General features: G+C 42.5%; 1 protein-coding gene across 2 annotated transcripts in view; it reads right to left on the reverse strand.

Annotated features, from left to right (window-relative positions):
• The window catches only part of esyt2a (extended synaptotagmin-like protein 2a), a 225,570-nt gene that overhangs the window by 134,277 nt on the left and 66,096 nt on the right, over positions 1-25,197 (reverse strand). For both annotated transcript variants that reach the window (XM_084320890.1, XM_084320891.1), the window contains exons 4-7: positions 24,687-24,821; positions 21,806-21,882; positions 20,409-20,481; positions 8,132-8,221 (exon numbers count right to left, since the gene is read on the reverse strand). In XM_084320890.1, coding sequence (XP_084177016.1) covers positions 8,132-8,221; positions 20,409-20,481; positions 21,806-21,882; positions 24,687-24,821 — 375 coding nt within the window. The remainder of the gene's footprint in view (positions 1-8,131; positions 8,222-20,408; positions 20,482-21,805; positions 21,883-24,686; positions 24,822-25,197) is intronic.

The raw sequence follows: 25,197 nt of genomic DNA on the forward strand, positions 1-25,197 counted from the left end.
ACTCGACGGTATAGTGCCAAACTATGACAATTCAACTATTAATCCACACGATATCTCAATGCCTATTCTGAGGCCAAGTAGGCCTTACTGCACCACACGTGCGTCGTGGGTGAGGCTTCGCGTCTGTTACTCGGTTGGAGGGTAAAGAACTAATGGACTAAAAGAAAGTTCTACTTTACTTGCGCCATATATATATGCGCTGTGAACAAATAGTACCATTCGTATTTCGCCAGACGTATTCCTACGCGGAACCGGGCTTGCCACGACATGTTGGGCGGCACGATTGAACTTGAACCTAGGGGTATGGCTGCTGGCGCCAGGTTCTCGTCCAATGGTAGAATGAAACTATTATGGGCTGTTTAGTAGACTAAAGGGATATTAAGTGCATATTGTACAAGGAATATACAGGGGATATCAAACGATATACAAATACTATTAAATATATATCCATAAATAAATATATATATTCGGTTTAATCTGATCCTTCACAACAGTTAATGTTTTATTTTTTACAGTTTTTGTATTTTTCTGACATGGGGGCTCAACAATAAATGACAATCAGAAATGTCAAGTTGCATGTTGTTATTCTAACCAGCTTAGTTCTGTTGCATTTCCAATTTATTTATTTAAATTATAAATTGATCAGGAATCGATAAAGAATCGGATCGATAAGCAGAATCGATAATGGAATCGTATAGATAAAATCCTATCAATTCCCATCCCTACTCCTATAGTTCAACTGCTTTATGAACTCCTATAGTTCAACTGCTTTACACACTCCTATAGTTCAACTGCTTTACACACTCCTATAGTTCAACTGCTTTACACACTCCTATAGTTCAACTGCTTTACACATTCCTATAGTTCAACTGCTTTAAACACTCCTATAGTTCAACTGCTTTATAAACTCCTATAGGTCAACTGCTTTATAAACTCCTATAGTTCAACTGCTTTATAAACTCCTATAGTTCAACTGCTTTAAACACTCCTATAGTTCAACTGCTTTATAAACTCCTATAGGTCAACTGCTTTATAAACTCCTATAGTTCAACTGCTTTATAAACTCCTATAGTTCAACTGCTTTATGAACTCCCATAGTTCAACTTCTTTATAAACTCCTATAGTTCAACTGCTTTATAAACTCCTATAGTTCAACTGCTTTATAAACTCCTATAGTTCAACTGCTTTACACACTCCTATAGTTAAACTGCTTTACACTCCTATAGTTCAACTGCTTTACACTCCTATAGTTCAACTGCTTTATAAACTCCTATAGTTCAACTGCTTTACACACTCCTATAGTTCAACTGCTTTATAAACTCCTATAGTTCAACTGCTTTACACTCCTATAGTTCAACTGCTTTGCACACTCCTATAGTTCAACTGCTTTACACTCCTATAGTTCAACTGCTTTATAAACTCCTATAGTTCAACTGCTTTACACTCCTATAGTTCAACTGCTTTATAAACTCCTATAGTTCAACTGCTTTATAAACTCCTATAGTTCAACTGCTTTACACTGTTCAACTGCTTTATAAACTCCTATAGTTCAACTGCTTTACACACTCCTATAGTTCAACTGCTTTATAAACTCCTATAGTTCAACTGCTTTACACACTCCTATAGTTCAACTGCTTTACACTCCTATAGTTCAACTGCTTTATACTCCTATAGTTTAACTGCTTTATAAACTCCTATAGTTCAACTGGTTTACACTGTTGAACTGCTTTATAAACTCCTATAGTTCAACTGCTTTACACACCTATAGTTCAACTGCTTTATAAACTCCTATAGTTAAACTGCTTTACACACTCCTATAGTTCAACTGCTTTACACTCCTATAGTTCAACTGCTTTACACTCCTATAGTTCAACTGCTTTGCACACTCCTATAGTTCAACTGCTTTACACTCCTATAGTTCAACTGCTTTATAAACTCCTATAGTTCAACTGCTTTACACTCCTATAGTTCAACTGCTTTATAAACTCCTATAGTTCAACTGCTTTACACTGTTCACCTGCTTTATAAACTCCTATAGTTCAACTGCTTTACACACTCCTATAGTTCAACTGCTTTATAAACTCCTATAGTTCAACTGCTTTACACACTCCTATAGTTCAACTGCTTTACACTCCTATAGTTCAACTGCTTTACACTGCTATAGTTCAACTGCTTTACACACTGTTCAACTGCTTTATAAACTCATATAGTTCAACTGCTTTATAAACTCCTATAGTTCAACTGCTTTACACACTCCTATAGTTCAACTGCTTTATAAACTCCTATAGTTCAACTGATTTACACACTCCTATAGTTCAACTGCTTTATAAACTCCTATAGTTCAACTGCTTTATAAACTCCTATAGTTCAACTGCTTTACACACTCCTATAGTTCAACTGCTTTATAAACTCATATAGTTCAACAGCTTTACACACTCCTATTGTTCAACTGCTTTATAAACTCCTATAGTTCAACTGCTTTACACACTCCTATAGTTCAACTGCTTTATAAACTCCTATAGTTCAACTGCTTTGCACACTCCTATAGTTCAACTGCTTTGCACACTCCTATAGTTCAACCGCTTTACACACTCCCATAGTTCAACCGCTTTACCCATTCCTACATGGATATCTTGCCGAATCCATACCCTAACTAGCATCTGGTGTCAGTGTGTTTGTGAGTTCCCATTTCCTAGCATTAGAAGTGTGTGTCAATGTCACTGAATACACACACACACGCCCTGGTTAGTCAAAGTGACTCCACTCATACATTCTCCATGCAAAGCAGTGGCACTCCTTTCCAGTATTACAACAGTGCATTACCGTGAGTAGCCATCAATTTAACCATGTGGTATAATGACAAGACTAACATGTTAATGACATCACCATCATACCAGCTCACCTCACGGCAGACAGACACACCTGGGCCCTATTCCCCGTACCTGGCTAACTGAGTTAGCCGGATAATTTTCAGCATAGCTTGACTTAAGCCAGGCATTTCCGTTCCCCGACGTCGGATTTTCTAAATCGCCATGGTAACAGATCAGAAAGTTTGAACCTGGTCGAGGGCAGGGTTTAGTTCAGTTAGCTGGATAACCTGCATGGCCACACCCTCGCAAAGAAATGCCAGCTCCCTTCCTGAAATATTTCTCACAGTCTAGATCCCATTATACCATTCTGAATTATGTTTTTGTGCTTCGTTTGAAATGTAAAATAATAGGTCTGCAGTAACGCTGATAATAAATCATATTCAGCCTATGAATTTACGTTGTCCTATTATGCACGTCATATTTATACGGATACGGTGCTCGCGACAGTTATTTTAATAACGGACTAAACAGATCATTGCAAATGTGAATCCTGCAGGGATATTTTTAATGAATGAAACGGGCGTTTGGCTCTGATTAGTTTCATATTCTTTGCTGTGTATTTGCTTAACGGAGCGCCCGGATTGTGTTTCATTCAAGCTGAAGCGTCTATGCGCGGATTGTGGATATGAATTATGAGGAATCTGAATCTGTGGAGTGTTTAATTGTATCACTGTCACTGTGACAGTCACACGTTATTGTGATATTGTAACTGGGTTTAAAATATATGAGGAGATGCGCTGTTTGATGGATTTGATGACGTGATGTGACTTGATAAATTGAATGAGCCTTTGACGTTTTGATGAATGAATTTGAGAAAATGCATTTCAAGCACTGTTATCTGATGATGAACATGAGGTGTCACTGGAATAAACTGAAGGTTAATCAATTCAATGCATGTATGGATGAACAGATTAAAACCTGATTAATAGTGTAACTGCAAGCCTCCCTCCAAGCCTCTCTTTGGGAACCATGTATAATATTTATATTAGGGCTGTCAGTTTATCGCGTTAATTAGATTAATTAATTACACAGCAAATAATCGCGTTATGAAAATTAACTCAAAATTAATTAGAAAAAACGTTTTATTTTTATTTTATTTTTTTATAATAATATTTTTTTTGTATCTCATTCATTCTATAAGCATGTAGAATACACATTTACAGATTTTTTTCTAATATGGTCCATTTGCATTTTCTTGGTATCTGATTCTAGGGACATATATGAATCTCAGGGAATGTATTCCCAGTGCCAGAAATACTGTGGGCTAGATCCACAAAGAATGGATTGCACGATGCAAGTTGCACCCTTACTTACAATTCATTATGAATTGAAAATGGGGGACCCTGATGTAAACAAGACGAAAGTCTTTCTCTGGTCTGCATCCCCTTAACAATTGTGTGTATTGAGCCGTACTGTATTGTACCCATTCTGCAATCTGTTAATAACATTTTCATTCAATCAATCAATCTGCGCGGTGATTCATTGAATGAACATTTTATTTTGAGTAAATTGTAATGAACCAAATGAGAATATCAATACATTTTTTTGTATCTTTGACTGTGAATAACACCATGCTCAAATTGACCAGACCTGAAAAATCTAAGCAAATTAATTGTAACTGAGGGGTACAATTCCCTGACTGTATTGATAAGTATGGTATCATTAAACCACTACCGCTTTATGTACTTTAATTACTGGCCATACAGTACACGATATATGAATATGATGAACACTTCCCACAATGAAATCGGTTCCAGTCAAAGGTATTAATCAAGTATTTAATGGAGCAAAAGGTACATAGGATACTTTACATTATTCTTTGAATGCACTTGTAAGGCAAAGGAGTATGCGTAGGCAAATCAATAACGAATGTCCATTCTCTGGTTACGCAGGAGGTAATTATACAACCTGAATCTTAGGGAATTATATCTATGGTGCACTAGTAATAGCGGAGGATACTGGAAGGGGTTCCCACTGGTTGTAAGCCAGCAGGGGGGGTAGAAGATCTGTCGGTAGTAGGACGTCTGGTCAACGATGACTAGGGAGACTTCAGGTACAGAAGCCGGTGCAGTAGCCTCTTGATCCACAGACGAATACAGCTTGGTTCTCTTGTAGACTGTAGCTCCACAGGGAAGAAAGCTAGGCGGCCTCAGGCTCTCTGAGCGCCGACTCGACTTGACTCCTCTCGGGGTAAATCCAACACGTGCAGGCGTCGGCGATTATCCGCTCCATAAATCACAGTACCAAAGCAAATATATTCCAGCCGCAAAGGGCTATGTAGTCGTCGGGTAGATTAATCCAGTGTACATGTCCATACGGCTCTCGCCTAGGTCTCCTCGGGTGAAAGCGCCATGCGGTCGGCCCAGCCTGGATAAGAACTCTAGCTAATACGAGAAAGCGTTGGAGATGCTGGTCACTGTAGAATTATAACCGCACGATACACTATACACAAATAGACTATTAAAGACTCAATAGAAATATGTCGCACTCGACGGTATAGCGCCAAACTCTGACAATTCAGTTACTAATTCGCACGCGGTCTCGATGCTCTATTCTGAGGCCAAACAGGCCATACTTCACCGCACGTTGTATCGTGGGTGAGGCTTCAACTTATCGGTAACATGCTAAGGAAGGTAAGGGTACAGAGGTAAGGGGCTAAGGGTCTTCTACATTCACCCGCGCCGTATTTATACGCACGGTGCACAAACTAGTTCCACTCTCATTTCTGTCGCGTATCCCTGGGCAAGGTTGGGCATGTCCAGACACATCTTGACGGTGACTTTGAACCTGGCTCCGGAGGCCGGTCCCTGGCGCCGGTGGACCGCTGTCCAATAGGAGAATGAACTATTATGGTCTGGGCTAAAGGGATATTCCGTGTATATGTACAAGGAATATACAGGGGATATCAAACGATATACAAATACTATGCAATATATATCAATAAATAAATATATATATTCGGTTTAATCTGATCCTTTGTAACATTAATAGATGGAAGATGATTAAACAGAAGGTTTTGTAGATACAGTACTGAATTCTGCCATCCGGACACATGCAATTTGAAATATGATTATAGAATATAGAATATGAGGCATAAAACGGTAATGCGATTAAAATGCGATTAATTAGATTAATTAATTACAAATCCTGTAATTAATTATATTAATTTTTTTAATCGCCTGACAGCACTAATTTATATAGTACATAATACATAAGCACATACAGTAGGCCTACAGATATCCTCATAATATAATTCGTATCAATTAGATATACTATTTGGGCTTGTTTTTATCCTTATTCTGAAAGAGTTGAACAAATTATTTTCGCTAGCAAGATCTCATTTGATTATTCATTCCATTAAGCCTAGTGCCAGCAGGCACATTTAAAGAAATATAATCTGATTTATTGGGGTAATGAGGGACTTAAAATGAACCTATAGATGTGCATTTAACTTGTCGGCGAGGCTACTGAGCCGTACTGTATTGTACCCATTCTGTAATCTGTTAATAAAGTTTTAAATCAATCAATCAATCAATGCCGTTAGAAAATCAGGATTTCTGCGATCGACACCTGCTGTCTTTTCAGCTGAGGCGGCCGCGCGCACTTATCCTGAGTATCAAGTCTGGTTCAAATGAATCCACCTTCGAGGAACAGGGAAAGCGCGGATTCAAACATCAGGTTAATTGAATCTGGATAATGGGACTTTTGATCGACTTAGTTGAACCAGGTACGGGGAATAGGGCCCTGCAGTGCAGCAGAAGTCAAAACATGACAATAAGCCGGACTGACACTTGATAACACTAATATTCAACTGCAAGGAAACGAACCAAACATGAAACAAGTGCCGTGAGCCGCCGTTCTGTTGGCAAGCTAATGCTATTTGATAGGGGTGGGAATCAACAGAGGCCCCACGTTACGATATTATCACCATAGTAGGGTCACAATATTGTAATATCACAATATTGTGATATATTGCAATGTACCGGTGTTGTCTTTTTTCCACAGCAAATGATGTCCACAATGGAAAACTTTAACATCGGCAATAAAGATATCTAATAAGGTACCAATTTCAGTCTGTTAACTGTATCAAATATAAGATTGGCAAGTAGAATATTGCCATATACTGCTATATAATTTTTCCCCCACCACTACTATTTGAATGCAATTCAACCATTGACAAGCCCCTGCCCTCAAGTACCCAGCCCACTGCCCTCAACCATCCAGCCCACTGCCCTCAACTATCCAGCCCACTGTCCTTAACTATCCAGCCCAGTGCCCTCAACCATCCAGCCCACTGTCCTCAACTATGCAGCCCCCTGCCCTCAACCATCCAGCCAACAGTCCTTAACTATCCAGCCCAGTGCCCTCAACCATCCAGCCCACTGTCCTCAACTATGCAGCCCCCTGCCCTCAACCATCCAGCCAACAGTCCTCAACTATCCAGCCCACTGCCCTCAACCATCCAGCCCACTGCCCTCAACCATCCAGCCCACTGCCCTCAACCATCCAGCCCACTGCCCTCAACCATCCAGCCCACTGCCCTCAACCATCCAGCCCACTGCCCTCAACCATCCAGCCCACTGTCCTCAACTATCCAGCCCACTGCCCTCAACTACCCAGCCCACTGCCATCAACCATCCAGCCCACTGCCCTCAACTACCCAGCCCACTGCCCATAACATTTTGACCCGAACTACACAAGACTTCAGGCTATGGAACCAGTGTTTTCCAGCTCATATCGCTATGCTGGAATATTGGAACATGGAATCTTGCAGCCACTACAGAAACATGTGAGTACACAAGTTCAACTCAAGTTCAGACCTCTGTTACTCTATTGCATTAGCACTAAAAGTGATTTTCCTTTTTTCCAGTGGAGGGAAAATGTAATAAAGGAGGAGGTTGCTGTGTGTTTGTATGTATGTATGTGAGTGAGTGAGTGAGTGAGTGAGTGAGTGAGTGAGTGAGTGAGTGAGTGAGTGAGTGAGTGAGTGAGTGAGTGAGTGAGTGAGTGAGTGAGTGAGTGAGTGAGTGAGTGAGTGAGTGAGTGAGTGAGTGAGTGATGTTTAAAAGACTCACAGGTTTCTGGAGGAAGAAGTGTGAGTGTGAGAGAGTGAGAGTGAGAGAGAGATGTTTAAAAGACTCACAGGTTTCTGGAGGAAGAAGAGTGAGTGAGTGAGTGAGTGAGTGAGTGAGTGAGTGAGTGAGTGAGTGAGTGAGTGAGTGAGTGAGTGAGTGAGTGAGTGAGATGTTTAAAAGACTCACAGGTTTCTGGAGGAAGAAGACAGACAGGGCTCCGATCAGAGGCATGTCTCCCAGCAGAGGCTCCATCACCACTCTCAACACCCCGTGGAGCTGTGAGGAGAACATACCATAAAAGCATTATTTGGGATCAGGATTTAGAATAGAATAGAAATACTTTAATCATCCCGAGGGAAATTTGACACTACAAATCGCTCACATTAAACATTTAGACAGAACAAAGTCACGAATAAGAAGGGGTAGGGATCAATAAGCTTAGCTTCCCTCTACTCCTTTTTTGAACATGTCAACTAACTAACTACATTGCTCTTGACTTTTTGTTTATAATTTATTTTTCATTATGATTGTTCTGTATGACGGAGCTTGATATTGTGATTTGTTTGGAGGAATATGGAGAATACATGTTCAAAAATAAACTTTTTCATTCATCCATTCATTCATTCAAGAATAGAATAAAATATACAGTAAAAATATACCTCTACAGAAGTCTACAGTAAGTGTAATATTGAACAGTGTTGTTTTAAAAGTAAAAGTCCGGCGCCCCAGTGGCGAACCACATAACACGCTGAGTCGCGGCACGGCCGACCCGGGTTCGATTCCCGGACCCGTCGTTATTTGCCGAATGTCTTCCCCCCACTCTGTCTCCCGTTCCTCCTCTCTCTCTCTCTACTGGACTGCCCAGTAGTAAAAAGCGATAAACGCTAAAAAAATTAATCTTAAAAAAAGTAAAAGTCCAAGAAGATGGTAACTGTCACCCTGTGCTCAGTGATGCAGTGAGGCACAGTGATGCATTGTAAATTCTGAATTAAGGACTTCCTGTGCCGTTCAGTGCTACATTTAGGGAGTGTTAGTCTAGCACTGAACGTGCTCCTCCTGTCAGCGAAGTCTGTGTATAGTGGGTGGGAGGGGTTTTCCCTGATCGCCTGGAGCTTAGCAAGGCTCCTCCTTTAGAGTTCTCCTATCCCAGTACCACACAGTCACACACACACATTATGATTTAGAGCTCTCCTATCCCAGTACCACACAGTCACACACACGCACATTATGATTTAGAGCTCTCCTATCCCAGTACCATACAGTCACACACACACATTATGATTTAGAGCTCTCCTATCCCAGTACCACACAGTCACACACACACACATTATGATTTAGAGCTCTCCTATCCCAGTACCACAGTCACACACACACATTATGATTTAGAGCTCTCCTATCCCAGTACCACACAGTCACGACACACACACACATTATGATTTAGAGCTCTCCTATCCCAGTACCACACAGTCACGACACACACACATTATTGATTTAGAGCTCTCCTATTCCAATACCACACAGTCACACACACATTAGGATTTAGATTTTATGGCAATAATGTTGAGGTTTGTTCAACCCATGAGATATAAACACGGCATTCCAGTTAATGCTTGTAAGAAAAAAATGGTGTTCCTTCCTTTGTCTGTGGCTGGTGTGAGCTGGGTAGTGTAGTTTTATGAAATGTAGATGTCCATCGAAAGCCCTGGGTCTCCTCTTTCTCTGGACCACAACAATTTCATGAGTGCTTCTTGTTCTCACGTCTAAATCAAATATTTTCCGATGCAATGCGCAGAGATTTTTTTATAAGCTCATATTTTGCTATCACAATCATTGCTAAACAAATGTAGTGCTGAAATATACACTTTGACTGCTGTTTTGATAGGGTTGGGGTCTTTACGGTTGGCTACATTTGAAAAATAAACACATCATCACTTAATATGGACTGTATTGATCTATTTGTGCAACGTTAAATAAATCTCTGCCCCTTTTCTTCCGGTACTCTCTCTGTAATAACACAATTTTTATTTCAGTTGTGAAACTAAACTAAAGTTTAAACGTCTCAATTTTAAGATTGTTATCACACCACACAAACAAAAACCCCTCCCTACCTCCCTCTTCAAAACCGTTCCTAAAACTTTTTTTTTTATGTTGCACGATCATGTATATATTTATTGTGTATTATTAATTTTTAAATATAAACATTCTGACCATCCTCAGTAAATACTATCAAACTCCTCTGACATCATCCGGTCTTTCCAAAGACCAGAGATGGGACATGCGCACACATGCACAAACACACACACACAAAGGGAGAATGGCTTATGGCCCCTCCCATTACTCACTATTGGATCTCCGCGAAGATGAAACCGATTTCTCCAGTTTAGCTTAGCTTAGTTAGCATTAGCAGCTAACGATAGTTAAGGTGGTTATCGCAACGTGGGCATAAAAGAATGGAGCATAGAAACAATGCAACTTGCTTTATTAACTCAAATTATTTTCTAACTGGGTGGGTCTTAGGTTCCGAAATGTGGCACCAAATGATCTAACGTGAATCGGTACTCTGTAGTACCGACGTAATTCGGTCTGTACCCTTAAAAGTACAGAGTTCTGTACCCAACCCTAGCAACGACTACATATGTTAGAAGTGCACGGCTAAAGAGGACAACATCTCATACAGTTTGTCTCAGACATTTGAATGATCTCATCAAGCCTTTGAAGCATTTGGGTAGTTTTCTTAGAAGCTAAAAATATTAAGACAATTATAAAGATGTAGCGTTTAGGACTCTCTGCACTGCGGCGTGGGTACTGGGTTTTTGACGGATTAACGGTATCAACCAGTAGGGGTGCTGGTTGAGTCCTAAACGCTACATCTTTATAGGTCCTTATATAGGACCTTATGTCAGGGGGTGTTACTTACTTCTGACCTGTATAACACGCATATCAAGTGTCAACATTCTCTACTGAATTACGCCAAGTGTCAACATTTTAGTTAGCTAGACTAAATAGGTATCCAGATGGCCTCCATCACAGAGGGAATGAATCTAGGAAGCCAGAAGTTGTGTTGAATTTTAGGCACCAGAAAAGAGAAAGCTCATGGGAGATAGCCAAAGGCCGGCTCTCATGGGAGGGGGTGATAACAGGGTTAATATCAGACCAGAGAGGATCTGTGCTAAGGTAAGGTAGCTCACAGAGATTATACACAGAGAGAACCCACAGCAACCTGATCTATTTGTAAGATTTTGCCGTTTATGGCAATAAACCTGTGTTATAAAGAGAATACCGTAGCCCGTGTGTTGTATATTATCTCAAGGGGAGATTCAATTAAACATCAAAAAACACAATGCAGAGTCATATCCTGAAGGAAGACAGGATAAGTAACAGTAATTAAAAGTCAACAATATCTTTTGAAATTATATTTTCCTTAGTGGCCTACAATGTAATGTCAGGTCCATAAATATTTGTACATCAACATTTTCATAATTTTGGCTCTGTACACCACCACAATGGATTTTAAATTAAACTATCAAAATGTGCTTTAAGTGCAGACTTTCAGCTTTAATTTGAGAATGATGGATTGAGTCCAGCGGTTCAAGAGTTGATGCCTCAGCATGCCTATAAATCGCATTCACCCTAGTCCAAAATTGATAAGAAAACAGCTGCAACAATCCTCTTTCTACTAATCACGGGAAAGGTGGATCTACAGTTGGATAAAATATTTGGACATTCACACAATTTTCCACCCGATCGGCCTGGTACCGGGCCAAGATTTATTTAACGTTGCATAAATAGCTCAATATAGTCCATATTAACACAATGGCCGCCAACAACGAGTCAACTCGTTATAGCCCGCCAATCGAATTCTGCCAACAACGAGTATACTCGTTATTTATTTTATTCGCTATTTCCATTTATAATTCATCCTGCTGTGCTGTGGAAATGTGTGGCACTCTGTCTGAGATCGCAATGGTCCAATACCACCGCCTGGTGGTATGCGGCCGATGTTGCACTTACTTTCTGAAGGAAGTCTGACTGTGCGTCATTGAATGTCTTCCGGGCGGACTTATCTTGTAACGTGGATCAAGATACACACTCGATTACATTGAATCGCCTTCGGGACGCCAGAATCATTATACTTTTGGGGGTTATGGCGTGGGCCAAATGGACATACGATCTAGCAGATGGCAATCAAATAATTGGAATATTCTTTTTCCAGTCTCATCGGCCACAGGTAAGAGCAATCTAACGTTAATTTCAGCTTGGTTGTCCATTGCCATCAGAGCCATCGCTCTGATCAACGTATGCTGTTGTACTAACGAATGCCGTTATTGACAATCAATTAATCATAAACGACCGCCCCCCCTTTCATGCATGCATGAATGATGGAACATAATATACCGATCATATGCATTTGAATTTTTTATTGTAGCGTGTATAGGGACGAAATACCAATGGATTAAGTATAATATGCGTTGCGGCCTATTACTAGCATTCCAGGAATTATCCTAGACCACTCTAAAACTATACTTATATTGACCACGGTATAAAACGACAATGTATGGATGGAAAAACTATTCCTTTTTCACATCTTGAACGATAGATACCCGATGTCAAATGGGCCATAGTATTGCATATATAGCTATAATATTTAAATAGTTATAGCCCTGCAAACAAGGTGAGCGACTCCCACCATTTACAGTGCTGGCGTCAGCTGCTAAGGATGAGGATAATAGCTGGCAGTCAATGTGTTAAGTGATGTGTTTATTTTTCAAATGTAGCCAAGAGTAAAGACCATAACCCTGTCAAAACAGCAGTCAAAGTGTATATTTGCAGCACTACGTTTGTTTTCCAATGATTTTAAGTGTTATTAGTGAAATATGAGTTTATAGAAATGTCAGCGCATAGTCAAAAAAAGGCGCATATTGACGCGAGGACTTGGCGCAACCCAACTTGAGTGTAGTCTTTTGAGAGAAGAGACCCAGGGCTTTCGATGGGCTTTTGAATAATAAAAAAACGACACTTCCCAGCTCACGCCAGCCCCTATCAATCATCCGACTTCTAGCGTGAAGCTTTTTTCTCTCTCGTTATCTGTCAAATTTTCAGAAAATATGGCTAGGGCTTAAGAGGTTAACCTTTTAAATACTTTCAATTTGTTTCATTCTGTACGAGACCTGTGTTTATGCAAACAAACACCCTTCTGATATGATATGACGACTCGTGTACGATTGTCCGAATGCAACCATGGATAGAGATAGGGGTGTCTCAGCCAGTAAGCGCGTGGGAGGACAGAATTCCACCGAACGATTGCCTCCCTGAACTAAATCAACACAACACAGACACATCACGGGAGAGGAGATGGATGCTCCCTCTATTTTCCTAAAGTAATAAACAGTACAATATTTAATTTTCCTAAAGTAATAAACAGTATGTTCTATTTTCCTAAAGTAATAAACAGTACAATACTTAATTTTCCTAAAGTAATAAACATTATAATATTTTCCTAAAGAAATATACAGATATGGGCGGCTAGGTGGCGCAGTGGGCAAGGCGCTCGCCACCAACGCAGGAGACGCTGGGTTCGAGCCCAGCTCTCGGCGTTGCTACCAGCTTGGCTGGTCGTTCATACTAATACAATTGGCAGTATTAGCGGGTGGGAAGCTGGTGGGTGGGGATCGGACGTTGTGGACAGTGACTCCTACAGGTCGGTTGGTGCGCCTGCGCAGTAGAATCAGGAAGCGACGAGGGCGGCGTGTCCCTCCCACGCAGACCCTCGCCGCTGAGAGATCGCGCTGTGCAGGTGAAAAGATGCGACGGCTGCCTCCTCGAGTACCGGAGGGGACACGTGATGCAAGGCTTCGTCCACATTGCAGCCGGCTTGTGGGAGGCATGGCCTAACAACGTTCGAGACAGGGGAGGGTAGAATTGGATAATACGAAATTGGGGACGGGAGAAAAATAGAAAAATGGGGAGAAAAAGTAGATACAAAAAAAGAGATATACAGATATTAGATTTTCTTAAGGTAATATAGAGTATAATAATACATTTTTCTAAAGTAATAAACACTATAATGATTTATTTTTATAAAACATAGGTGTACTTTTCCTCACCTTTTAACAGTCCAAAAATAAAAGGTATTTGTAGGAGCCATTTTTGTTATTTTTGTATTAGCACTACATAAATGTGCCCATATATTTTTAGTTTATGCCTTAGTTCATGTATGGTTAGGTGATAAATAGATTATATTTGTATTTATTTATTTTAACAAGCATTCTGATTGGAAGCCATGCCTGGACCAACCTGCTACAATTTGAAACACGGTAAATAACACAACAACCCATTCACTACCCACCCACGTTCTGGTCACTGTTTGGTGTGGAAAGTGTGTTGGAGTCTCTTCTGGGTGTTTACAAATTCCTGGCAATTAGAAGTCAATACAGTATTGATTCTGAAAACCTTCAGAAAGCGAACCATCACTCATAAAAAGCCATTAACGTTGTTAGTTTCTGAACAGCTTATTTCTTAAGAGGCTTATAGCTATTTATAGGCCCGATATTCTATATTCATATTTCAAATTGCATGCGTCTGGGTGGGAAAATTATGTAATGTATCTAGAAAAAAAAAACTGTAAGTCAGTGGCCCTTTGTTTATTTGCTTAGATCATTAGTACACTTGATCTGAAGAAGGTAAGATCAGTCTGTGACACAGCTGTAAACTAAGCAGGACAATTATGACTGTGTTCTGAGTGCAAGAACATCTCCCTCTTTTTTGGTTTGTTTTTTATTCTGTAAGAACATTCATTTTGACAAATGGACTGCAAATGGTAAATGGACTATTTATATAGTGCTTTTATCCAAAGTGCTTTACAACTTATACCTCATCATTCACCCATTCATTCACACACCAACGGTGGAGGCAACCATGCAAGGTGCCAACCTGCTCATCGGTAGTAGTTGGGGGTTCTGTATCGTATGGCTCCGCTCAGCGTCACTACTGCACTGTACCTCGCTCGTGCACGCGCACTGAATAAAAAATTCCACAATGCACCTTTACATCCCAACATCCGTCTGGCCACACCCCCATCAGCTTACCTACATAAGCAGGGGTGGGGCCACACACTCGCCTCCTTCTACGCTTTCACCACAAGGAAGTGCCTTCGGTAGATCCCCACTTGACGAGGTTGCTAGTTGAAAAAAGTTGGAAAACAAGAGATACGTTGACATCATATCTTTATTTTCTCTCACTATTTTTCGAGAAAATACGGCGATATTGTCTTCGTTACTGGAGTGTCTGGAAGATGATGATCATTCTACACCTCCACCGGTTTTTTCGTATTAGGAGTTCACGCCGCTGACATGCCTCCCAACTACAATCCTCCTTGCTGCGGCTGGATGGGGTAAGACCCTCCAGCAACACAGCTGGACTGTAGGACGCACCGACTGTTGTGAGAAGCGGTGGGTTCCAGGTTTGGTGAGTAATGTTTGCTTGCGAGCACCACTTGTCTGTTAGTGCTATGGGGGCTAGCTGACAATGTTTACGAAAACCGGCCCCAGATTAGGGTCCTTCTGTTCAGCCTTTTAGGCGACGGCGGAGGATCTTGGTTTGAAGCCCATTATAGTCAACTAGTGGGCCACGACCAGTAACTGGTGATCCCAGGATTCTCTGGACGAGTGGATGCTTCTCTGTCACCGTGTAGACCCCATCTTTCATATACAAATGAGAGTATACCCTCACGAGGAAATGTGGGCATGGATGTTCGTTATCGGGAGATCCATGTTCAAGTCGGCTACAGCCCAGATGGGACTTGTGCTGGCTCCGCCGGATGTCTGGTAAAATCACTGTTGTAAACTGTGTTGACATCTCTTTTTCTCTTCTCTCTTAAAAGGTGAGGAGGGTTTCAGAACGGCGGCCTGTCTGAAGTGTGGCTTGTTATATCGTTTGTGTACAAGTTCAGGTGGTAGCTGCTTAGCAGATAGCTGCTTAGCTTGCGTGCTAGTTGTGGCCTACTGTGTTAGCCAGTCAGCGGTTAGCTGCACAGCTGTTAGCTGCGGTATTAGCTCGCTGTGTTTACCAGGCTAGTACACGTTAGCTTGCTGCTATCAGCCGAACGGCAGTTAGCTTAATGCTACACTGTTGAACTTTTCTGTGACTATAACATGCCTTAAACACTCTGACTACGACGTCATCTTTGACAGAGGATGTTAGTCGAACCTACCCGGAGCCGGCCGGCGAGGACTGCGTCAACAAGGAGGACCATAGCGGCGGGATGGAGCAGCGACGCTGCCCGTGTCATCAAACACAGGATGCTGTGTTTACTACGGTGCCCTGTTAGAGACTGCAGTTCGCTTGATCTGCGCTCTCATAGGAAGGTCCTGACCAGACCTTAAAACGCGTCTTCTTCCTTCCCTTATAAATGTTTTGTAAATAACGATGTTTTCCAAAACGAGTGTTGCTGCACTACATTTAGGATACGACGCGAGTTGTGTGTGAATTGTCTTGTCACTGGTATTAGCTTCTCCATGCAAATCGGGTTGTTTGTTACAGATGTAAAAATGATCTGGTTTGTTGTGTTGAGAAACATCATGTGTGTTCATGTACCGTGTACTCACAACTAAGGGGGTTAAACTAACCTATAAAGCTATGCTTAGTGACATATGAGTGAAGAATGAATTCTTTTCTCAGCCTGTAATGACAATGAACAGTGTGTTCACATATCAACAGGTTTACCTGTTCAACTGGCCGTATTAAGGGTAAGGTAGGAGGGGCGTTCCCCCCGGTTCCCTGGGGACTTCCTCACCCTCCTCTCAGACATGTTGTTTACAATATATTGTGTCACTGTGTGGTGGGATACGATGTAACCCTTGGCTTGATTGCTGGGGTTGTGCTAAAACTGCTTGAGGAACTGTATTTTCCTAAAAGAAAAGATTGTTTGGTCACTTTTCGTGTGTGCTTGCCAAGGCCTGTGGCCGATACTAATCGAGAATTGTGTATTCTCTCATTATGAAAAACGGCGTTCCTCTGTAGAGTGAATTGCCATTTTTTGTGGTGGTAAAGGGTTGTGTGTATCTTGTGATCTACAACTGGGTTGGGTTGGCCACAGAAGCACATGTGTAAGTCTGGTACCGGGGCTCTTAAGGGGGCCCTCTCTATTCTGTGTTTTTTCCTTAGTAAAAATCAGATAGCAGGTTAGCACATGAGCTGTGTGAAGCTGTTAGACGCTTCATGTAGCTGACTGACTGTGTCATACTCTTTTTTGTCGTTACATCGTATCATGGGTGTGGGGTCGTAAAGGGGTGAACTGGTAATCCTTTCCTCCCCTTCTTTGATGGGCAGGGGTTAAGACCTCCTGTCCTTCAAGGTTCCTGTCACGTTGCTGTTCGGTACGTTACAGGGTAAGGGGGGGGGGGGTTTCCTGGTCCCACGCCCTGGAATATTGGGCGTGTGCACCGCAGAAATTCCCCCGCCACAGAGTATGTCACTGTGCGCGTCTCTGTTGGTAAGACTTCCGTGAGCTGTTCAGGTCCATATGATGGATCTGTTTCAGGGAGGGGTCAGGGCTCCTCCTCATGAAGCTCCTACTCAGGCCTTCTGTGAGTTAGGACTCTCCTTCCATGTGAGGGAGCCTCCTCAGAGTGCAGAGCCTCCTCCTCAGATTGTCAAGGTGAGTAGAACTCCAAAAAGGAGTCCTGCTCTATTGTGTGTGTATTCGATTCAATTCGATTATTGAGTGTGTATGGGTTCAGTGCCTCCTCTTCGGAGAGCCCTAAAACCAAAATTTTACATGGCTCAATGTTGCAATATATTCTTTTCAATCTATACAGCTCGCGTGGGAAGTCTCTCTGGGGATTTCCGCCTCCTCCCTATGGGAGGGTGGTGGGATGCAAAAATGTAAACAATTTTTACCCTCAGCCTGCGTCACGAGGGATTCATGTCAGTCTGTGTTCTTTCTTTTTTGAATAAAAAGAGGAAGGTACATGAAGCACGGCGGCTCTGTGTCGTTCTCCCAGGCGACTTGGAGGAACAATGTTTGGTGTCTTGCTAGACTATCCATTGATGTGTTTGGGTCTCGACGCATACATAGTGCTGGCTCGTGTGTTTCTGTTACAGGATCACACAGGGGCTAAGTGCGCCTTGGTTGCTTGTTAAAACAGCGTTTTTATAGGGCAACTGGGATGGGGTTTTGTCTCTTCCGAGCGCCAGTTTACTAGGTTGTCTCGATGAATTCTCGTTCATATCTGGGGGATGTTAACGGAATAGATCAGAACATAGGTAGAGGGGTCTCACGCCCTTGGGGTGGGCCACTGAGCACGGTCTAAATGAGGACCGTCTGGGTGGCGCCCTCTTTTCATGTTTTAGATCGACAAGCATACCTACCCCCTCTCCTGGAGTGGCCATGTCGGCGTGGTTAGGACACGGGACTGGTCTGGTCACGCTGGTCCAGGTCAGTTAACCGTTGTCCGCCGGGAATGCTGTTCTGGTACCCCGAGGGACTTGTGCTTTTTTCGGGGGGGGAAATGCCAGGTCGGTCCGGGTGTCACAGGGTTAGGCGCTATGGAGACCCTTGTTGGGTACATATTGTACTCTGCGCTGTCGTAATGGCTTACGGCCATGCCAACCTGTACACGCCCGATCTCGTCCGATCTCGGCCGCAATGCAGGTTTGGTCCTGGTTAGTACTTGGTTGGGAGACCGCCTGGGAATACCAAGTGCGGTGTGCTTGGGGCTGGTTCTCCATTCTTTTCGCTCCTCTCTCACGCGTGGCGAAGAGGGGGCTGTTGGGGTAGTCTTGGACCTCCTCTGGCAACCCTGTGCTTCCCGTGCCGCCGGGCCCGGTCCGAAGTAATGTTTCGTCGACCCGTAGGCCTGGAATAACCCTTTTTTGAAAACTGAAACACTTGTACTGCGGTATAGCCAGTTATGCCCGCAGGTGTGTTTGAGTTTTTTCTTGAGGGGTTATAGGAACAACCACCGCATAGGGTAATGACAAGGTGGTTGATTCCCTGGTGTGTTGGAGCAGTGTCAACTCCCGGGTTACCCGGTTGAGTGTGCCCCTGCACGTTCATGACGTCTGCCAATCATGTGAGCCTTCTCTGCCTCAACCCCTCTGGGTGGGTTTTTTTTAATGGAGGCTTGGTCATGCAACAACTCCAGCATACGCCCCTTCCGCCGGGGGGGCTGTTCTCAGCTAACTCCTTTGGCGCCTGTCTCGTCCGCAGTGCTCCAGGCTCAGGTTACAGCCTGTTGCCTGGTTTCCCCGGTGCGCTGCCTGCTTCCGTTGGTTAACCTTTTTTGTGTGCTTACGGCCATGCTGACTGCCTGTTCTGCAGGGTCAGTGTACCAGGCGGTGTGGTATTGGGGGGAAAGGGCCCGCTCTTGGAGGGGACTTATCCGAATACGCTGGCGATGTGGGGGGCGGTGTCACTAAGTGACCGCCTGGTGGGGTCTTGATGCCTGGCGTCATTGACCTCTCCGGGCCCCCGTTTTCCAGGGGATCCAGTCCCTTCAGTGGGTCTGGGTCTTCCTTCGCGCTCCGCTGCTACGGCCTTGCCACGGGGTTGGGTTTGTTCTTGACCCCGTGATTCTGGGGGCAGTAACAAGGTTGTTCCTTCCGTTCGTTCCCGGGTGGCATGCGGGTTGTGCGTGTGTGTAGTCGTGGGGTCAGGCCACGGTCTGCTCACCCTGTGCGTTGAGTTGCTCGAGTGCCTCTTCGCACAGTCGGATCCGTCGCCCTCCCGTGATCCTCCAATAGGGGGGGTCGGGGGGGCTCGGTCCTCCCTGATCTGATGGTTGTGGGGGGCCTCAGCGGGGTACATTTGTCGGCCGATGGCTCTCGCTCGGCCTCCCTTGTGCAGTAGTGACGCAGAGCGGAGCCATACGATACAGAACGTTAGGTTATGGCTATAACCAAGTTCTGTGAGTATTGGTGACGCTCGGCGTCAGACGCCACTACGGCCCTTGATCTCGCCTTGTGGTGAAAGCTTGGGAAGGAGGCGAGTGTGTGGCCTCACCCCTGCTTATGTAGGTAAGCTGATGGGGGTGTGGCCAGACGGATGTTGGGATGTAAAGGTGCATTGTGGAATTTTTTATTCAGTGCGCGTGCACGAGCGAGGTACACGAGCGTCACCAATACTCACAGAACTTGGTTATAGCCATAACCTAACGTTAAGTGTCTTGCTCAAACACAAAACCCTTAGAAACTATTTAGTTATAACATCAACAACTCAAAGAAAAAAACATCTCTTACTGCCATGCAAGTATATTTAGATTGATGTATACCATACGTGTATACTTTTGATTCCAGCTTTGCAGTAGTATTTAGATTGATGTATACCATACATGTATACTTTTAATTCCAGCTCTGCAGTATTTCTTACCTGTATACTTTTGATTCCAGCTCTGCAGTAGTATTTAGATTGATGTATACCATACATGTATACTTTTGATTCCAGCTCTGCAGTAGTATTTATTACCTGTATACTTTTGATTCCAGCTCTGCAGTAGTATTTCTTGATGTCCACATCGATCTCTGTGTTCCCCACAAAGCTGGAGGAGTCAGCAAAGACAGTGTCATAATATGATAGTGTATTAAACATGTTAATAATACTTATTTGATATATAAAAAATATATATATATATATATTATTAAAGGAACACACCAACATTATGGGAAATTGGCTTACCGTCTTCTGCAAAGTCAGACAAGAAGTTTGCTCTGTGTAAAAAGATATCCAGCGGCTAGCTTAGCACAAATGAATGAAAGCGGATAAGGACCACTAGCCTAGCTTAAAACTCTGTCTGAGGTGTGTTTTTGGCCAACAGCTAGGCTAGCTTCCATTCATTTGTGGTGAGCTAGGCTAGCTTATGGCTGGATAGCTTTCTACTGAACGCACAGAGAGAAAGTTGGTATCTATCTTCTTGTCTGACTCTGGAGAAGACCAAGTGCATTTCCCATAATGTTGGCGTGTTCCTTTAAGAACTCTGCTAACAAAGTACTAACATTCTGATGTGTAAATACTGAAAATTAAAAGGTAAAGGACCTGACCAGTCTTTTTGACACATGTGTAAAATCATTGTTGCCTTGATACAAAAACCAAGGTGTCCCTTATTTTTTTCCATAGTCTTTTACAGTTACTGAAAAAATATAATTTTGCTGATTCACCACGGCCAATCTGCCACAGCTGATTCAGTGCTTCAACCACTCTCTCTGTCTCTCCATTTCGACTGTGCGTGTGTGTGTATGTGTATGTGTATGTGTATGTGTATGTGTATGTGTGTGTGTGTGTGTGTGTGTGTGTGTGTGTGTGTGTGTGTGTGTGTGTGCATAGCGTAAGTGGAGGATGCAGGCAGATGACAGACAGACAGATAGACAAGGGGGAAATGAGAGACCTGTAGGGAAGAGAATGGGCATCACAGTACGGGCTCTCTCTCCTGAATCGTATTGCCTTGATGTATAATTATGTTTCTGTTAATCCTATGGTGCCAATCAAAGAGATACGTTGCTTTTTCACTGCGGTAATAATAATAATACATTTATTTTATATAGTGCCTTACATAAGGTATCTCAAAGCATTTTACAGACATTGCATTATAGTACATGGACAAACACAGTACATGGACTTTAACGTTTATACACGAACAAAACAAACAAAACAAACCAAACAAACTCTGATGAGAAGCGGCAGCCAAACGCATGCAACGTTCTAAGAAGAAATCTATAACGTCACAGCCCTAATCATGTGAAATGCACGTGAGCATTTGGCTAAATGTTGGTCAGTCCGTCAGGTGGGTCAGCATGGTTTCATGGTAAGGCAATAATGCTTGAATATAATATAATAAACATGATTATTGGATGGCCTTTTTCCTGTACCTGATCTGCAAATCCATAATGATCTGCCTCTTGTCCACATTATCTGTATACACCTTCACCCCATTCACTCTCAGAGGCTGGAGAGAGACAGAGAGAGAGAAGAGGAAGAAGAAAGAATAGGCGAAGGAGCTATTAGCTTCACTCCCATGTTTCAGGTTTTATATAATGGAGGAGGGAAATGGGAGATCAATAATCACATTTTATTGGATTGAATTTCTATCTATGCAGGATGAGTCAGTGACACAAATTTACCATCTACCAGAAATGGAGAAGTTTTGACATAAAAATACAGGAAAATACAATTTGGTTCCATTTCTTGGCATGAATTGGTACATAGCTGAATACGACATCCAGGGAAGACAAAAATAACTCAGGCCTAACTCTGCCTGATAAACATTTACCACTCACACTACCCTGCAAAGCATGTCTTGATTTGTATGCTAAATCAGACATTCACTGGTGTGGCACCAGCATTAATAATAATAATAAATAATAATATCTTAGATTTATATAAGATATATATAGTTGGGAAGATAGACAAAAATAGCTTCTGAATAAGATCTGAAAACACCTACACTCTAGCCTTACTGCACTGTGCTGTTTACACAAATATACTACCAGGACAGACCCAATATACTACCAGGACAGACCCAATATACTACCAGGACAGACCAAATAGCCCTGAACAGTAGCAGTGCTCCAATTTCTCTTAGATCCTCACTAAAACTTAAGCTAGTTGCTTAATACTAATCAAATCACCTCCACATTGACAACATTTACATGCAGCTGATTGAACTCCACCTCAAATGAAACAACTTAGTTAGGCTTTAACAACAGGATTGGCACCAACGCGATTGAAATTTCAGACCAGGGTCACCCTTTGCAAACTTCGTTCTAAGGTAGAATTTTTGCCTGGTAACTCTGTGTTGGATTAGGGATGCACAATATATCGGTGACCATATCAGTATAGGCCAATTATTGTGATTATTTTCATATAATCAGTATTGGTCCAGTTGAGCAAAACTGGGCAGATTATATCGACAAACATATATAGGCTGGTGATAGTGGGTCAATCAACTGATATCTTGTCTAGCTGCCGTTAGTTAATCAATGTTAATCGGTTATCAGTATTGGCCAAAATGTTCATATCGGTGCATCCCCAGCTTGAATGAACCAGACAAGTGTGATAAATGCATTCCATCCACACAAATGATGCTGCAGTTACTGTGAGCTAAACATGCGAAGACCATTCGCCCTGCATAAGTGGCAGCGATGCAATTACATATTCATACTTGGGATGCACAGATCCAATATTGATATCAGATATCGGCCCCGATATGACAAAAAAGTGTTGTCGTTATTTAATTTGAATAATAAATAACAAGTCAGTACATTTATAATATCTGTGTGTTAATTTGTTACATTTAGTTTCACTAAGAAAGTAATGTTTTAAGTCAAGCCTGATTTAAGTTGCCTTGCACAAAAGAATGATCCCAGTCTCTTCCACACAGTGAGGCATTTATTTATTAATTGAACAATGGGTATCGGATCGGTACTCGGTATCGGTGACAAAAGTAGTCTACTCCAATTAGATGAGTATATGCTGTAGATACAAACAGCTACCTGACAATGAGACCAGAGACATTTCAATGGCAGACTAACCAAGTCCTTTTCACTTCCTTTAATGAGTCATGTGAGCTACACGAGGCCCAGCATTGGCAGGCTTTACTAGAGCAGCACAGACTCCATTCACCCCAATGAGCCATATAGAGGTTTTGACTGAATGTGGCTATTTTATTTCCTTTACCATAAAAGTCAAGGTAAATATTGGATACCGTAATTTTCGGACTATAAGCCCCGCCTTTTCCCCCATTTTTTCGACCCTGCGGCTTATATAACGGTGCGGCTAATCTATGGATTTTTACAGCTAACGGCCACTAGGGGACCTCCTAAATCTATGGATTTTACAGGTTACAGTCCACCACCTTTAACTCTCACTCGCTCTTCTCTCACAGGCACACAGCTGCTGCAGCAGTGCACGCCTTGCCCCTCCTCCTCCCCCTCACAGACCCATGTCAACAAACCCTTACAGCAAGAGTCGAGTGCATGAGCAGCTCAGAGCTCCTCTTTCAACATAACTGAAGCATTAAACAAAATGGCCCAGTCAACTATTCACTTTAGTTTAATACATGAGGCATTGTCTAATGTTATCTAGCTGGCTAGCTACTGATAGCTCCTGATATCAACGTCTGATATCATCAGTTTGGCATTCGTTTTCGCAGGTGCTGGCTAGCGTTGGCTAACTAGCTATCGTTCCGTGAGCTAACGTTAGTACCTAGCTAATATTACTGTTTAAACAAAAATGTTAATAAATGGGAGCTTCCTCAAACAGCCATCTCTTTCCCGACAATCCCCTCTGTGCACGAACCCTTACATATGGTAATTAAACATTAAAACACCTGCAGCTTATAGTCCAGTGCAGCTTATATATGTAGTACACATCATTCAATTTAGCTGCTGCAGCTTATATTCAGGTGCGCCTTATAGTCAGAAAATTACGGTACTTGTTTTGAGTCCAGCGATCTCACAGTGTTAACAATAATGCCAGTGTAAAGGTCCTGCCCACTTAGTAGACAGGAACTGTTCCATTTGAATCCCACTGGTGCTGCTTTTAATGAGTCATCTTCTGTTATGAAGAGTATCTTTGGTCAGGCAGTGCCAATATTCAGACAAATCTTGTGTGTTTCAATAGGTAACCTAGTCACAGCCTCAATGGAACCCAATGCTAATGCTAAATGCTAATGCAATGGCTGTCAACATCTCACAAATCATACCATAACTAGCATCTATACAATGCTAGCACTAGTGGCTAAATGCCCACCTTGTCGCCCATGTTGATCCTGGTGAAGCAGAAAGAACTGAGGTGAGCGTTGGCTCCTTTCACTGCTGGCTCAATGGTGTCTCTGAACAGCTTCTCCACAAACTCACATATGAACGGCCACATCTGCTTCACCGTCTGAGGAGAGAGCGAGAGAGAGACAGTGTTAGAAAACAAACCATAAAATGTAGGGATGGTGAAATATTAGGCATGCCCCTGAATACTCAACTATTCTACTCAAACACAAGACAGCACACTACAACCTACAGAGAACAGTGATAGAGGCAAAGGGGTACAGGGATATAGTTGGGTCAAGAACCAAAATTCCGTGACCATTCTCTGGCTAAGATGTTTTGATGATTGATTTGACTTCTATGGACCTTTTATAAAATATTTAGCCCCTGTGTCCCTCCCAAAAATCCCGGCATTTTTTGTCAGATGGCCAAATCCAAAAATTCCCAATAGCTAGCTAGCTAGCTAGCTAGCAACAACTAGTTAGCTAATATAGTCATTG

Source organism: Notolepis coatsorum (assembly GCF_963971535.1).
Source record: "Notolepis coatsorum genome assembly, chromosome: 8".
NCBI lineage: Eukaryota > Metazoa > Chordata > Actinopteri > Aulopiformes > Paralepididae > Notolepis > Notolepis coatsorum.